At 60.3% G+C, this 14,030-nt stretch overlaps 1 protein-coding gene across 12 annotated transcripts in view; it reads right to left on the bottom strand.

Moving 5' to 3' along the window:
* ARHGEF10L (Rho guanine nucleotide exchange factor 10 like) overlaps nt 1-14,030 on the bottom strand; it is a 160,412-nt gene that overhangs the window by 57,577 nt on the left and 88,805 nt on the right. For 9 of the 12 annotated variants that reach the window (XM_086715822.1, XM_086715821.1, XM_086715826.1 and 6 more), the window contains 8 exons: nt 12,083-12,160; nt 10,889-11,068; nt 9,672-9,788; nt 9,173-9,265; nt 8,414-8,587; nt 4,017-4,162; nt 2,139-2,153; nt 1,729-1,910 (listed from right to left, as the gene is read on the bottom strand). In XM_086715822.1, coding sequence (XP_086571948.1) covers nt 1,729-1,910; nt 2,139-2,153; nt 4,017-4,162; nt 8,414-8,587; nt 9,173-9,265; nt 9,672-9,788; nt 10,889-11,068; nt 12,083-12,160 — 985 coding nt within the window. The remainder of the gene's footprint in view (nt 1-1,728; nt 1,911-2,138; nt 2,154-4,016; nt 4,163-8,413; nt 8,588-9,172; nt 9,266-9,671; nt 9,789-10,888; nt 11,069-12,082; nt 12,161-14,030) is intronic. The other 3 variants (XM_086715825.1, XM_086715827.1, XM_086715832.1) reach the window with 1 other exon arrangement.

The raw sequence follows: 14,030 nt of genomic DNA, 5'->3' as shown, positions 1-14,030 counted from the left end.
ATTAGAGCTAGCCTTGTATGTGCACCTATTTGAATAGCAACGTAATAAAAAAAAATCAGTCGAGGCCGATGAGGCTTCAGCAAGAATTCTTTTTTTTTTCCCCCTCTTTCAGGGAGTCTGGCCGTGGATGACTCTAGTTTGAGAAATGTGGCCACGGACAAGTCACCGAAGGGGGGGGCCCCAGAGCGGTAGCGGTAAGGCGGAGTCAAGCTGGGGTAAAGGCACCTCAGAGGAAGACAAATGGGGCCGATGAGCCCCTCGCCGGGGGCTTCTGTGAACCGCGAAACAGCCTTCCTGCTCACAAAACCCAGGGGAAGAGGCACAAATCTGGGAGCAGGCGTGACTCTGCAGCCCAGCCCTCCTAGGGCAAGAGCGCATGATGCCATCGCTCCCTCAAAGTTTCCAGAATTGCTGGCAGCCCAGTGAGGCCACCTCTGGGGTCAGGCGCGGGACAGAGTCTGGCCGACCAGCCTCCTGCCTGTGGAAGGTGCCTCAGGCACAGTTCCTCTCTGCCCGCCCTGCAGCGAGGCCCCCTTCACTCATTCGACAAACATCCCTTAACCCCCATCGCACACCAGGCTCTGGGGCGAGGGCTGCAGCAGAACCGTCACCAGTGATGGTGACCATATAACCGGGCCCCGAGAGGGGCGCCTGGGCGGCTCAGTCGGCTCTGGTCATCATCTCACAGTTTGTGAGTTCGAGCCCCACGTCAGGCTCTGTGCTGACAGCTCGGAGCCTGGAGCCCGCTTCGGACTCTGTCTCCCTCTCTCTCTGTTCCTCCCCACTCGCTCTCTCTCTCTCTCTCTCTCTCAAAAACAAATAAACATTTTAAAAATTTAAAAAAAAAAAATTAACAGGCCCTGGGAGCAGGGGACAAGGGGACCTGCCCATCCAAGGGAATCAGAAAAGACTTCTCTGCAGAGGTGCTATCTGAGCTAAGAGGAAGAAGGGCAGACTAGGCCAAAATACAACGGCAGAAGATTCTGCAGGCAGAGCCTGGGAGAAGGCCCTGTGGCCGGAGGGGTCTCTGCCCCTCAGGAACCCAGAGGCCCGGTGTGGCTGGCCCAGGGAGGGCGGGGTGGACAGGAGCCCAAAGGAGGGGTGCACAGAGCCCACGAGGACCTGAGACTTTACCCTGAGAGCAATGACAAGCCACGGGTGGGTTGGGAGCAGAGGGGGACACACACAGATCGGATCTGCATCGCAAGAGCCAGCTCCGGGGGTGGGTGGAGGACGGACAGGAAGGGCACAGAGGTGCAGGGAGGGACGGCAGCCACCATGGAGACGGCTGGGGGCGCGGGGCTGGGAGGCTGCCGGCCACACTCTGCGTTCTCGATCTCCTTGGGCCCCGAGCCTGTCCCTGAGGATGTAGGGGCCTCAGTGAGTGTCACCTGGGCCCTTCCCCGCACGGAGTGGCAAAATGAGGCACAAAGAGAAGGGACAGCTGCCGAGGTCCCGGAGGAGGCAGGCAGTGGCCAGGTAGTGGTACAAGTCCCGCCGGGCACGGCGCACGAGTGCTCGAATGGGCACAGACGTGCTGGAGGGGGTAGGGGCGGGGACCAGCAGCCATCCCTCGCGCAGCAGGACGTGCCTGCAGGACGCACATGCGCAGGTGGGTCGTGGGTATGCAGCGTGCAAACCAGCAAGGGCCTCTTGGCCGAGTGGCCGTCGTTCTGGGGTCCCCAGACAGGGCCCCCAGGCCTGGGCAGCAGCGGGGCGGGTACTCACTCTGGGCCTGGCCTGCGGCAGAGGCCTTCTTGGTGCCAGCGTGCTGGATGAGCACGTTGTCCTTGTCGTAGGAGCTGCCATCCTGGCCCACCTCCACCACCTGCACCTGGGGCAGTGCTGTGTTCCACTTGACCACGTACTTGGGCCCCAGGGGCACCAGGCTGCTGATCTCCAGCTGGCCCCTGCCAGGACACAGAGGAAGCCCTGCAGGGCCCGCGGCACCCCAGGCCCAGGGCCAGCCCAGGGCACACCAGCTCAGCCAGGCACCTCGCGACAAGCGTAAGACCTCAGGCCAGAACCAAGCGAGGCAGAGCAGGGACCCGCCGATGAGGCCAAAGCACCGGGGTGCCCAGGCCCCAGCCCAGATCCAGAATCACATGCCCCAAGGCCCCGAGCCCCCAAACCCCTACCTGTGGTTGGCAGGCCTGAGGAAAAAGACAAGACAGAAGGGAAGGTCATTACCGTTAGTGAGTGACTTCTAGGGGACTGAGACAGCGGGGCCGGGTGTGGGCATCGGGGATCACAGGGGGGCCTTCTCCCTGAGCTGGGCACCAGCCTCTAGTCACCCGTGATTGCCACAGCGGCCCTGCTGGAAGCTTGTATTATTCCAGACAAGGACACTGACGCTCAGAGAGGTCATGTGACTCACGCCAAATCCCCCCCACACGCTCCCTGCCACAGTGGGCCACCAGCATCCCCATCACAGCTCATACCAGGCTAGTCCCTGAGCCACAGGAGGGCAGAGCAGGTGTTCATCGGCTATGGTGCCTTAAAAATCACAGGGCTTGAGTGAGTGAGGGAGAGCGGGAGGGAGGGAATGGATGAGGCAGCCGTAAGCACCACCCACACTGATCTAGAACAGAAGCTTCTCTGTCCAAGTCCGCTCTCCTCCAGACCCATGAACTGGCATAAAGCAAGGACCCAGGAAGTATCTGATGGATTAACGGATGGATGGATGGGTGGCTGGAGGGTGATGGGAGTCCCAGGACAGCCCCACTTGCTCCCGTTCCAGGGCGCGTGAGCCCCAAGCATGGGGACCGTCCCCAAATCCGCTCCGTGGCCGTGCCTGCACCAGGTACAGAGCCTACGTGAGTCCCCTCAGGCGTCCCCCACCCCACGTGCGCTCCAGCGGGCGGGCAATAAGAGAGTCGGGCCGGGATTCACATTGGAGTACAGGCGATTTCCCTCTGGACCTCAGTGATCATTGCCATGCTGGTGTTGCCCTGATGTTGGTCAAAGTGTTATAAAATACTGAGGGGGTGCCTGGGTGGCGCAGTCGGTTAAACGTCCGACTTCAGCCAGGTCACGATCTCGCGGTCCGTGAGTTCGAGCCCCGCGTCGGGCTCTGGGCTAATGGCTCAGAGCCTGGAGCCTGTTTCCGATTCTGTGTCTCCCTCTCTCTCTGCCCCTCCCCCGTTCATGTTCTGTCTCTCTCTGTCCCAAAAATAAATAAACGTTGAAAAAAAAAAATTAAAAAAAAAATAAAATAAAATACTGAGAGCAAAGAGCCTCCTGCTTGAATGGATAAGAGTCACAGCTGGACGGGTCACACAGCTGGAGCTCACTCCGTCACAATCCCTGACACGTACAGGGCCAAGCAGGGGACACAAGTGAGTAAAGTGGGCCAGGTGGGGACTCCTCCCCAGGAAGGGGGCCACGTGGCCCAGCCCCAGGCCCCAGTGGCCCGGGCAGTGTAGGCCCAGAATGCCGGAGCCTCAACTTTTCCAGAGAAGTCAAATGTCTCGGTCTTTGTGCGAACTCCCGGTGCGAGCCTAATAAGAGATTTCTGGAGATCTAACGCAACCCACGGGGCACAATCGCCCTCACCCTGTCCGGGCTCTGATTCTTTCCGGCACAGTCTGGAAGCCCCGCTCTGGGCATTTCCACCACCTCTGACTCAGAACGAGGCAGCCAGGCTCTGTAGGGGAGACAATGCCCTGGGCAGCGAGCGGGGGGGGGGGGGGGGGGCGGGAATTTCTTGAATTGCAACGTGGCTGAAACTCAGGAGGCTGTTCAGTTACCAACAGCAGAGTTCCAGAACAGACCAGTCCGTACAAATGGACAGCTGTTGGCCCAAAGGCCGGGGGTTGGCCCAGATGACCCCTCCATATGCTCCCCAGCTCCGGGGACCGGGGACAGAGCAGGCCGAGAGGGCTGGGAGAGGAAGCTGGAATGTCTGAGACCTAAGCCGAGCCCAGAGGGCACCCCATCACAGAGAGGCCGGTCCGGGAACTGGGACACAGCAGGAGGGGGTCCCTAGAGAGTGGCCACGGCCCAGACCCACTTACTTGAAGTTGATGTTGGCACAGACCAGCATGTCATTGAGTAGGAACACCCTACGCTCCTTGGACTTGATCAGCTGCCCACGGTCACCGTACACGGTCTCTGTCAGCGTCTCACATAGGAGCAGCTGCCGCTGACCCGAGGTCAGTAGCTGCGGGAGGGGGACAGAGCAAAGTCAACACCCACAACACACACCGGCTGCGACAGGGACGCCAACGCAGCAGCGGGCCAGGGTCCCCTCGCTGTGCACGAAGGGGACCGGGGCGGGGGGCACCGGGGAGGAGGCCAGGGTCCCCTCGCTGTGCACGAAGGGGACCGGCGCGGGGGGCACCGGGGAGGAGGCCAGGGGACCACATGCTGGGTTCTCTGACCGCCCGCCTTGCCCACAGCCAGCACCCCTTCTCGGGAGTGACGGGTCCTGGCAGCCCACCCACCCCACCCCCCCCACCCCCCCGCCGTGAGGAGGTGTGGCCTCCCTCAGGGAAGACTCCCAGCCCGGAAGAGGTCTCAGCCCTGCACCCTGAACCGAATGGCCTGGACCAGCCTTGCCTCACGAGGGGGTTGGCACAGATTTGTCGTCCAATGAGGCGACCCTCCGAGGAGGCTGGAGACCTTCGAGCCTCAAGCACCTCAGCAGGCCTTTGCCAATCTCAGGCTGGGCACCAAGAACCCCCTGCCCACACCGGGACCACCGTCCTGCCCAGGGACCCACCGGGAAAACATCTTTTTACTGACAAGGATTTTTTTTTTTTTTTTCCCAGAGAGAAGGAGAGTATTCAGCAAAATTCATTCCCAAAACCCATGACTCCGATGACAAGAGTCATCCTCCCCTCCCTCCTCACCCCTGCTGGGAAAGGGCAGATCACCCAAAGCCTCCCCGCCCCCCCCCCCCCGGAGAGAACAGCCTGTCATTCTCCACAGAACCATGTTTTCTGATCAACGCCAAAGCCTGAACGGCACCAATGCCCTTTGCGTGTTGGGCACTGCACGTGGCCCTAAGTCTCCCACTTCCTGTTTCACGGGCTCCGCAGCCCCTGAGGCCATCCCCGTCCCCAAAGGAGGAAGCCATCCCCAGCCTGGGCAGCGCTGGGTGCGACAGTGGGGAGGCCCCACCGCTCGTAACACAAAAGGGACTCAGGGGTCCCTCGGGAGTCCCCGCGTAACGGCTAAGGCTGGGCTCCCCTGTGTCACTACCTCCTCCATCAAGCTGCCGCCAGCACATGGAAACAAGACTGGAAGCCCGAGGACAGCAGGCCCCCCAGAAGGTTGCCAAGAGCGCCACGACCCGAACCTTGGAAGGAAAGTCCCCTGGGCTTCTGGAAACCACGCCCCTGCCCCTCAGGCAGATGAAAAGAAAGAAGAGCGGATGTTGCACAAACCCCCCTCTGGAGGGTCCTGAGCAGGCACATTTTGAAATAGCCGGCAGGGTTCCGTTTGGGGCGCGCCCAGTTTCAATTCCGCTTTTCCCCAGGGGATGGATGGCAAGAGGAAAATCACCGGACTGGTCTCAGAACTGGCTGAGATTGTCCAAGGTGGGGCGGGGGGGCGGGGAGGGGGCTAGCTCGAGGCAGGCGCAGTGCGTGGCCACCACACCGCCACCACGTCCCACACGTCTCAAAAATGCCCCCACTTGACAGGTAGAGAAACTGAGGCTCAGAGCCTTCTGTTCCTTGTCCAACACCAAACAGGTCTTCCCGACCTCCAGCCAGTGACCCTGGCCCCTTATTGCCTGGGTCCCATCGGGGACAGAGCTGAAGAGAACAGTGATGCCGAAGAGAGGGATTTCCTCCTGCCCAGCCAGCTCTCCTCGCACCCCCCCCCCCACAGGTGCACAGGTGTGCGAGCAAGAGAAACCCCTTGGTTACAGACAAGGGGGCCAAAGGAGGGGACAGGAGAAGACCCCTCCCAAGTGCACAGCAGGTGCCAGCGCTGGCCTGAAGCCTGTTTTTCAAGAGACATCCTGAAACAGAAAGCTGGTGTGGGGCAGGTTAGGGAGGCCTGCCTGGAGGCGGGGACAGACTGGGGACTGCGGGGGCAGCCACTACGCAGGTGACCTTCCTGGCAGGAAGGCGGGCCAATGTGCCAGCTCTTCCAGCCCCTCAAGACCTACAAGTCTGGACTTTCTGGGACATCCTTCCATTTTTGAATGATGGCAACCGATTCCACCTTCTTGAAAATACTACGTGGGGGGGCGCCTGGGTGGCGCAGTCGGTTAAGTGTCCGACTTCAGCCAGGTCACGAGCTCGCGGTCCGTGAGTTCGAGCCCCGCGTCGGGCTCTGGGCTGATGGCTCAGAGCCTGGAGCCTGTTTCCGATTCTGTGTCTCCCTCTCTCTCTGCCCCTCCCCCGTTCATGCTCTGTCTCTCTCTGTCCCAAAAATAAAATAAACGTTGAAAAAAAAAAAGAAAATACTACGTGGGCCTAAAAGCATGTGTACGGCCTGAATTTGGCCTGAGGAGGGAGAGTCTTAAGAGGTGGGACCTCTGATGCCTAGAACTGCAAGGAACCCCACAGGCTACCTCGCCCGGGTTTCCAGGCTCATGGTGAAGATCAAAGACGACGGTGTAAGTTAGTATCATATACTGTAAAGGGCAGTCCGCCTGGAAAGGGCTGTTGGCCATCTGGCAAGAATTCCTGTGCTCTCAGAAAGTTCCACCCCGTGTGGCTGAAATCTCACTGGCCTTAGTCACTAGCCTTACTTCTGCTTTCAGGGCCCAAAGAGCCAGGAGGCTCCCAGTCTTGCCCCAAAAGATCTGAACACCTCCTATGATGACCTCATACAATGTCTCTGCCCCAAAGAACAGCCACTGTCCTTGCCTATGTCCCCTGACATGGGGGTCACCCCACTCTGAGCCATCCCCACCAACCTCTGCCCTCCAGTGGGAGAAAGGAAGGTGGGGCCCAGGGGGCAGGGCCTCCCAGATCTAGGTGCGGCTTTGAGCTGCTCATGTCACGCGCACCAACAGGTGACTCTAGGGGACTCCAGTTTTTTGTGCTGGCTTCTCATGTTGAAAACAAGGTTCTCGGGGCGCCTGGGTGGCGCAGTCGGTTAAGCGTCCGACTTCAGCTCCGGTCACGATCTCGCGGTCCGTGAGTTCGAGCCCCGCGTCGGGCTCTGGGCTGATGGCTCAGAGCCTGGAGCCTGCTTCCGGTTCTGTGTCTCCCTCTCTCTCTGCCCCTCCCCCGTTCATGCTCTGTCTCTCTCTGTCCCAAAAATAAATAAACGTTGAAAAAAAAAAATTTTTTAAAGAAAACAAGGTTCTCTACAGACTCATTTGAAAGTTTTCCAAGGTTTTGGGGGATTTTTTGTTTTGTTGTTTTTACTAGAATGTTCCTGAGTCACAGTCCCAAACCATGGCCTGAATTTCTCATCTTTCTTCTTTAAAAATAACACCAGGGGCGGAGCGCCTGGGTGGCTCAGTCGGTTGAGTGTCCCACTTTGGCTCAGGTCATGATCTCACGATACGTGGGTTCGAGAGCTGGTCAGGCTCTGTGCTGACAGCTCGGAGCCTGGAGCCTGCTTCGGATTCTGTGTCTCCCTCTCTCCCTGCCCCTCTCCTGCTCGCACTCTGTCTCTCTCTCTCTCTCTCTCAAAAATAAATGAACATTAAAAAAAATTTTTTTTTAATAATAACACTAGGAGTGCCTGGCTGGCTCAATTGATTAAGTGTCCAACTCTTGATTTTGGCTCAGGTCTATTCCAGGGTTATAGGATCAAGCCTGATGTCCCTGTTTGGGATTCTTTTTCTTTCCCTCTCCCTCTCTCTGTCTCTCTCTCTCACTCTCTGCCCCTCTTCCCCCTCTCTCAAATTAAATAAATAAACATATAAATAAATAAATAATAAATAAATAAATAAATAAATAAATAAATAAAACACTAATAATGACAACAGCCACCTTGTATTAAGAACTCTGGGTCTGCTGCTTTGCCGACGCCTCCGTTTGCCTCACGGCAGCCCTGGGGTCAGGCCCCACTGAGTTCTCCTCATTTCAGAGGGAGCAAGTGAGGTTCAGAGAGGTTGGGTGATTCTCCTGAGGCCACACAGTGAGCACCACTGGCGAAGTCTGGATTCAAACCCAGACTCTTGACTCCAGAGCCTACTTGTGTCAAGCACGATGCTAGACTCTCATTTCTGGTGTCTTTCCTGGCAATGACACTGGTGGACAAAATCAGCTTTTATCCTAAAATAACATGAATGGTAATGAATGGGGAGGAGGCTGTCAAGACCCCAATCCTCGGGGTTAGGTCTGCGGGGCTCAGAGGGGAGCCAGGAATCCCTCCCTCGGAGAACACTGCCATCTAGTGGGTGGCCGAGGGGAGGAGGCAGAGTGACAGGTGATAAAGGCTGCAGAACAGGTAAAGGCTCGCAGGTGGGGGGGGGAGGGGGGACCCTGGCACTCACCTTGTTGAGGCTGCTGCGGTCACTGACGCTCTTGGTCAGCTGTTGGATCTCGGCCACCTGGTCGGCCAGCCGCTTCTGCTCGTTGAGCTTCTCGGCCAGTGTCTCCAGCTCCGTGAGGGCAAGCTGCAGGGACAGCCTGTCCGGGTGGCCCCTGGGGGTGTTCTTCAGCATGTCCTGCCAGGACCCCGAGAGAGCCGGGAATGAGAACCGCACGCCGGCAGACCCTCCTCCCCTGGCCTGGGGTCAAGGCCTCACCCTCCCACCTCCTGCAGAGACCCAATCTGAAGGTGCCCAGCTTTCGGCCAGGACAGATGGTATCGAACATGGAGTAAGGACTCCAGAAATAGCTAATGAACGGAAAAAAAAAAAAAACCTCTGGATCAATCCCTAATTCACTGATCAGCAGTGTCCTGAGATGAGAGCTCCCTCCTTCAGCTGGAAGCTCTGAGGACAGAGAAGAAAGTGCTGGGGCGGCCCTCGGCCTGGCGACCCCCCCCCCTCCAAGCCCGGCAGTGACGGCTCACCCCAACTAAGGGCCCTGGGTGATCAGGGGAGGGGTTCCGAGCTCCGGGAGCCCTGCGTGGGGACCAGCGCTCCCTCTGGAAGCCTGACGTGGCCAAAGCCAGCTGACTGAGCAACTCCCCACTGCCGGGACCCCTCAGGCCCCGGGAGGCCACAGGCTGTCACTCCCTTCCGGGTCGCCTGGGCTCCTGCCCCCGCACCCTGCAGGTCCGTGGCAGCCCGAACCCCGCACGGTACCTGAAGCAGGAGGATGAACTGCGGGAACCTCTGGATCGGCTTCACCATCAGCCCGTAGAGCGTGACACGGTCAGGGCTGCATACCTGCCGACGCTGTTGGAGAAGGGGCGGAGCCGTCCGCTGACCTCCCGCGGCGAGGGCCCAGCCACAACCTGAAGCCCCACCCGAGCCAAGCCCGAGCCAAGCCCGACGGAGGAGCACAGCCCCAACAGGGCCAGGTCCCCCCCCAACGGACCCGCCCATCACCTCGCCCATCCGAGACAGGCCGCTGGCCTCCTGTTCCACCTGACAAACCTCCAGATTCCCAGGCTGCTTACGGATCTGTCCACCTCGTCATCACCCTCCTCTTGGGGGGCAAGAGGGACCGATCCTCTCCCCCCAGGACGGGGGATGTCCCAAAGGAAAGGGGGGGTGGCATCCAGGCCACAGCGATGATGTGACACCCGAAGCTGGGCCACAGGGCCCTCTCCCTCCTGAGAAACCCGTGAGAGGGGCCCACCTTGAGGAACTCGAGGAAGGCAGGCTTGGTGAGACAGGCCTTCTTGATGATGGACATGGCGTTGGTGAAGTTGTTCACATAGTCACTGTAGACGTCTAGCACCATGGACTTGGAGAACTGGGGTGGGCACGGGGGCAGGGAGGGAGGGTCACTGTGACGTGAGGGGAAGGGCAGGCGGCACCCCTGCCCTCGGTGCCAGGTACCCAGAGGCTCGCAACCAGCCCTGTGGTCAGGAGACCTGTCGCCCTGCTGAGGGGACGAACCCAGGCTCCGAGGGGTGGAGAGATGCCCACGGTCCAGGGAGGGAGGGGCGGTGCTAAGGAGAGACCAGGGACCCTCCTCCTCTCCCAGCAGGGTGACCCGGGAAGGCGAGGGGAGAAGGGACAGAGGTGGGGGCAGCCACGATGCCCCTTTTTGCATTTCCTCACCACCCCAGGAAGTAAAATGCCCTGGGCCTCCAGCCCCGAGGACAGCACTCCTGACCCCAGGTCCTTGTCCACACCGACCAGGATATCAGATCTATTGAATGCTGGGGTTTGCAAAACCATATATATTTTTTCCTTTTAGCAGAACCCAGTGATCTAAAACAGATCCACTGACTTGATGCGCCCACCCCCCACAAATCTCTTTGGGGTTCACAGACTGCAGTTTGAAAAACCAAGAGTCCCCCCTCAGACGGGGGGCCTGAGCCCTGAGAGAGCCCTAGAGCTGGCCAAGGTTACAAAACTGAGCTGGGACCCAGCCGGGCCTCCTGGAGAGCAAGCCAGTGCACCTGCCCCTTGCCCTGTAGCATAGAGTCCTCTGGGGGCCAAGGCCATGGGATGCGAAAGCATCTCATATGGTGAGCAACCTGCGGGTACTCAGACCAGGCCGGTGAGCACCCTGCGGGTACTCGGACCAGCCGGGTGAGCACCCTGTGGGTACTCAGACCAGCAGGGTGAGCACCCTATGAGTACTCAGACCAGCCACCCCAGCAGGGCCAGAACAGTGAGCTGGCTTCCCCAGCACCCTGCCCACAGACATCTCCAAGGACCCACTAGAAGCTGTCGTGTGCACCCCAGCTTGGGCCAGGCAGACTCAGGCCCTGCTTCCCCCTGACCCTGCCGGCTTGGACAGGTGACCAGGTGGAGGCAGGAGGCTGGCCCGGATGACATCCGGGTCAGGGCTGCGGTGTTCACCTTGGTGGGGGCCGGGGAAAGATAGTCTGGGATACCTACTGAAGCCACGAAGAGGTCCCCAATCTTCTCGGTGGAGTCCCACTCGGCCACCCGGGAGGACAGGGCTATCTGGAACATGGAGTGGCAGTGTAGGATCTCCTTCACGCGGAAGAACACCACCTGGCACTTACGGGCGCTCAGCACCTTGGGTTCCATCTCCATCAGGGGGTTGCGGTAATCCTGCGGGGCGGGGGGGGGGGTGGGCAGTGGGGTGAGCACCCCAGGGCCAGGCCACAGCCCCTCCCACCCAGTTGCCCTGCCAATCAGAACTCAGCAGGCCATGTGTGGACCTTTCCGGAGGCAGGAGGTGGGAGGGCACTTATCCCTCACTCCTCACTGTCTTTTGGGAAGGGTCTCCATGAATATAACACTCCTGGCCCCTCTTTGCCCACCCACAACCCACCCCCGTGACTTAGGTGTCACGCTGGACTGGGGGAAGAGGCCGCCTGCAAACAGCCCCGTGGAGGCAGGCCCCGAGGCCCAGGCCGGCCCTGGGCAGCTCTGCCTGTGACTGAGCCCGCGTGTCGAATGGAATGGTGGCGGCGATGCCCCCCTGGCAAGTCCCCTGGCCCCCAGCCCTAGAGCCACACCCCCACCAGCCATCAGGAACACGGTGATATTGTCATCTCTCCCTGCCTGCCACCCGGGCTGCCCTTGTGTGGCTCCGAACTCAGGAGGGGCAAGAGGACGGTGTCATCGACACCCCACGACCCCCAACAATTCCCTTCCCCGCTGGCCTGTCTTGGAGTCACAGCACCCCCAGAGGAGTCACCCCTTCAGGAGTGCAGATGACAGACCGGGGCGGCAGGGTTACTCCAGTCACATGAGCACTGACAGACCATGAGGGGGTGCATCCACTCCAGCCTCGGGCGGGGGGGGGGGGAGGGGCGCCCAGGATGATCCCAGATGATGGGAGACGTGGCCCCTGGCCCAGGGCTCCCGGACTGGTGAGGAAAGCACGGTCCCTTCCAGGCACAGAAGGGTCCACACGCCCTCTACTCTAGAGGGCACACCTCACTTCACAGACCCGCGACTCTGGTTCAGAAATGCAGTCTTCCTGCCAACTCCCAGGCATCAGGAACGCTTGCTGTCCCCATAAAAGTGCTGGCCTGTGGCCCCTTCCCCTTAAAACTGCCCATAACCTCCCTACGAACCCTCCTTACAAAGTGTCCCCAGAGGCCCCCGGAGTCGTACCTGGAGTACCCGCTTCAAAGACTCCACGTAGCTACCTTCACTCTGCACGATGGAGCCCAGGATGTGCCTCCGGACCACCTGCCCGGGCCAGAAAACACAGTCAGTGGCCGCACCCGCCATAGCACAGAGGGAGCACCCGATGTGTGCAGAGGCCCCAGGGGGCCGATAAGGAGTCCTGGTGCCAGAAGAGCTGAGGGGCTGCAGGACGGAAGGGACTCGTCCCTCCCAGAGCCCGCTCCTGGGACCACCGGGGCCCGCAGGCCAGCATTGCCCTCCAGAGCCCCGCCTACAGATGGGGGGTGTGGGGTGCTGGGCTCGAGGCCCCCGCCAGGCCGCTCCTCGCGTACATCCAGGCATAGGGAGTCACCACCCCTCCTCCAAGGGGTCAGGTGGCCTCCCACATCCTGGGACAAATGGGGGAGAAAATTCTTTCTTGGACGGAACAGAGATCTCAGCTCCCACCCTTCGTAGCTCCAACCCCTTAACCAACCCCCCTCCCTCAGACGGGATCCCTCAGGGTACTCTCCACCCCACCGGGTGAGCTCCACCGCAGGCCAAACAGCCCAGTCCCTCCCAGCCCCCCTCTCGCTGGCCCCTTCTCTCCTCGGCCCACATCAACACACCCCTCAGGTGCAGCCTGGCCAGCAAGAGGCTGGGAGCCCTTGCCTGGGTCCACAGCACAGAGGGAGCAGGTGCATAAGCAAACCCTGCTGCACAGTAGAATCACATGGGCGTCTTTAAAATACTGTCACCTAGCTGCTTCCCCAGACATTCCGACTGAGTCGGTATAGGGCACTACCTGGGTATGGGCGGGGCGGGGGGGAGGGGGTGGTGAGAGCATCCCAGGTAATTCCACTGTACCCCCACAGCCGTCCTGGGCATCGATCCAGCCACTAACATCTCCCCCTGCCCCTCTGGACACCTCCTTCCCGCCTGGCACACCTCTGTCAGCAATTCCCACGGCCCCGCCTGGGACCCAGGCCTGACTACGGCCCGCACAGCCCCAGGGCCGCAGGATGGGCCAGGCCCACTGTCCTTCAGGCCGCCCCACAGCCAGATGCACTGTCACGGTCACCGATCCCCAGGTGCCCAAGCTGTTCCCAGAGCAGAGTTCTTGACCACAGCACGTAGACACTGGGGGCCGGGTGACTCTTGTGTGTCGGGGACTGTCCTGTGCACTGTAGGACATTCAGCAGCATCCCTGGCCCCCGCCCACTAGATTCCAGGAGGACCTCCAGTTGCGACAACCACAAACGTCACCAGACACGGCCAAATGCCCCTGGAGGGTAAAATCACCTCGGCTGAGAGCCACTGGCCCAAAGTAACTCATATTGCCTGACCGGGAAACACAAGAGGCTCCGGAGGAGAGAGACGCGGCCAATGCCAGCAGGAGCAGCCCGGACTGTGAGCCGGAAGCCTGGGCTCGCGCCTGGCTCTGACAGGGACTCGCTGCGCGCGGGCAGGGGGTCACCACCTCAGTGCAGGGGGGTCCAGGCGGGTAACAGAAAAGAAGGAAGCAGGCGGATGGACTCACGTCCTGAGACGTGAGGTGTGGCCACCACATCTCCTCTCCCTGGTTTTCAAAAGAGGCCAAGCATCTCCTCTGCCAGCCAAAAGAGGGGCAAATCCTTTTTCGCACCTGCTGCCCCAACGCGACTCGCTTAGTGTCCCCACAACGGGGGAAGGCAGGGGTCTCCCCCCCCCCACCCCCACCCCACCCCGTTTCATGCCTCATGGCAACATGCCTGTGCCTGAGGCCCGGAGCAAAGCCCCCGGGTCCTGGTCCCATGTGACACTTCAGGGGAGGGGAGGCATGGCCCAAAGACCCCCGGCGCCTGGGAGAAGCCCAGAGATAGAGGGTGGGCTGGCCCCTCCGTAGTCTCCCAAGTTGGAATAGCTCAATGCTTTCCAACCCTTCTGTCACTGTGGTCTTCCCTGCAAACGACAT

Source organism: Puma concolor, chromosome C1 (genome assembly GCF_028749965.1).
Source record: "Puma concolor isolate L17-30 chromosome C1, mPumCon1.1.hap2, whole genome shotgun sequence".
NCBI lineage: Eukaryota > Metazoa > Chordata > Mammalia > Carnivora > Felidae > Puma > Puma concolor.
This window is presented reverse-complemented; position numbering and strand designations above follow the sequence as displayed.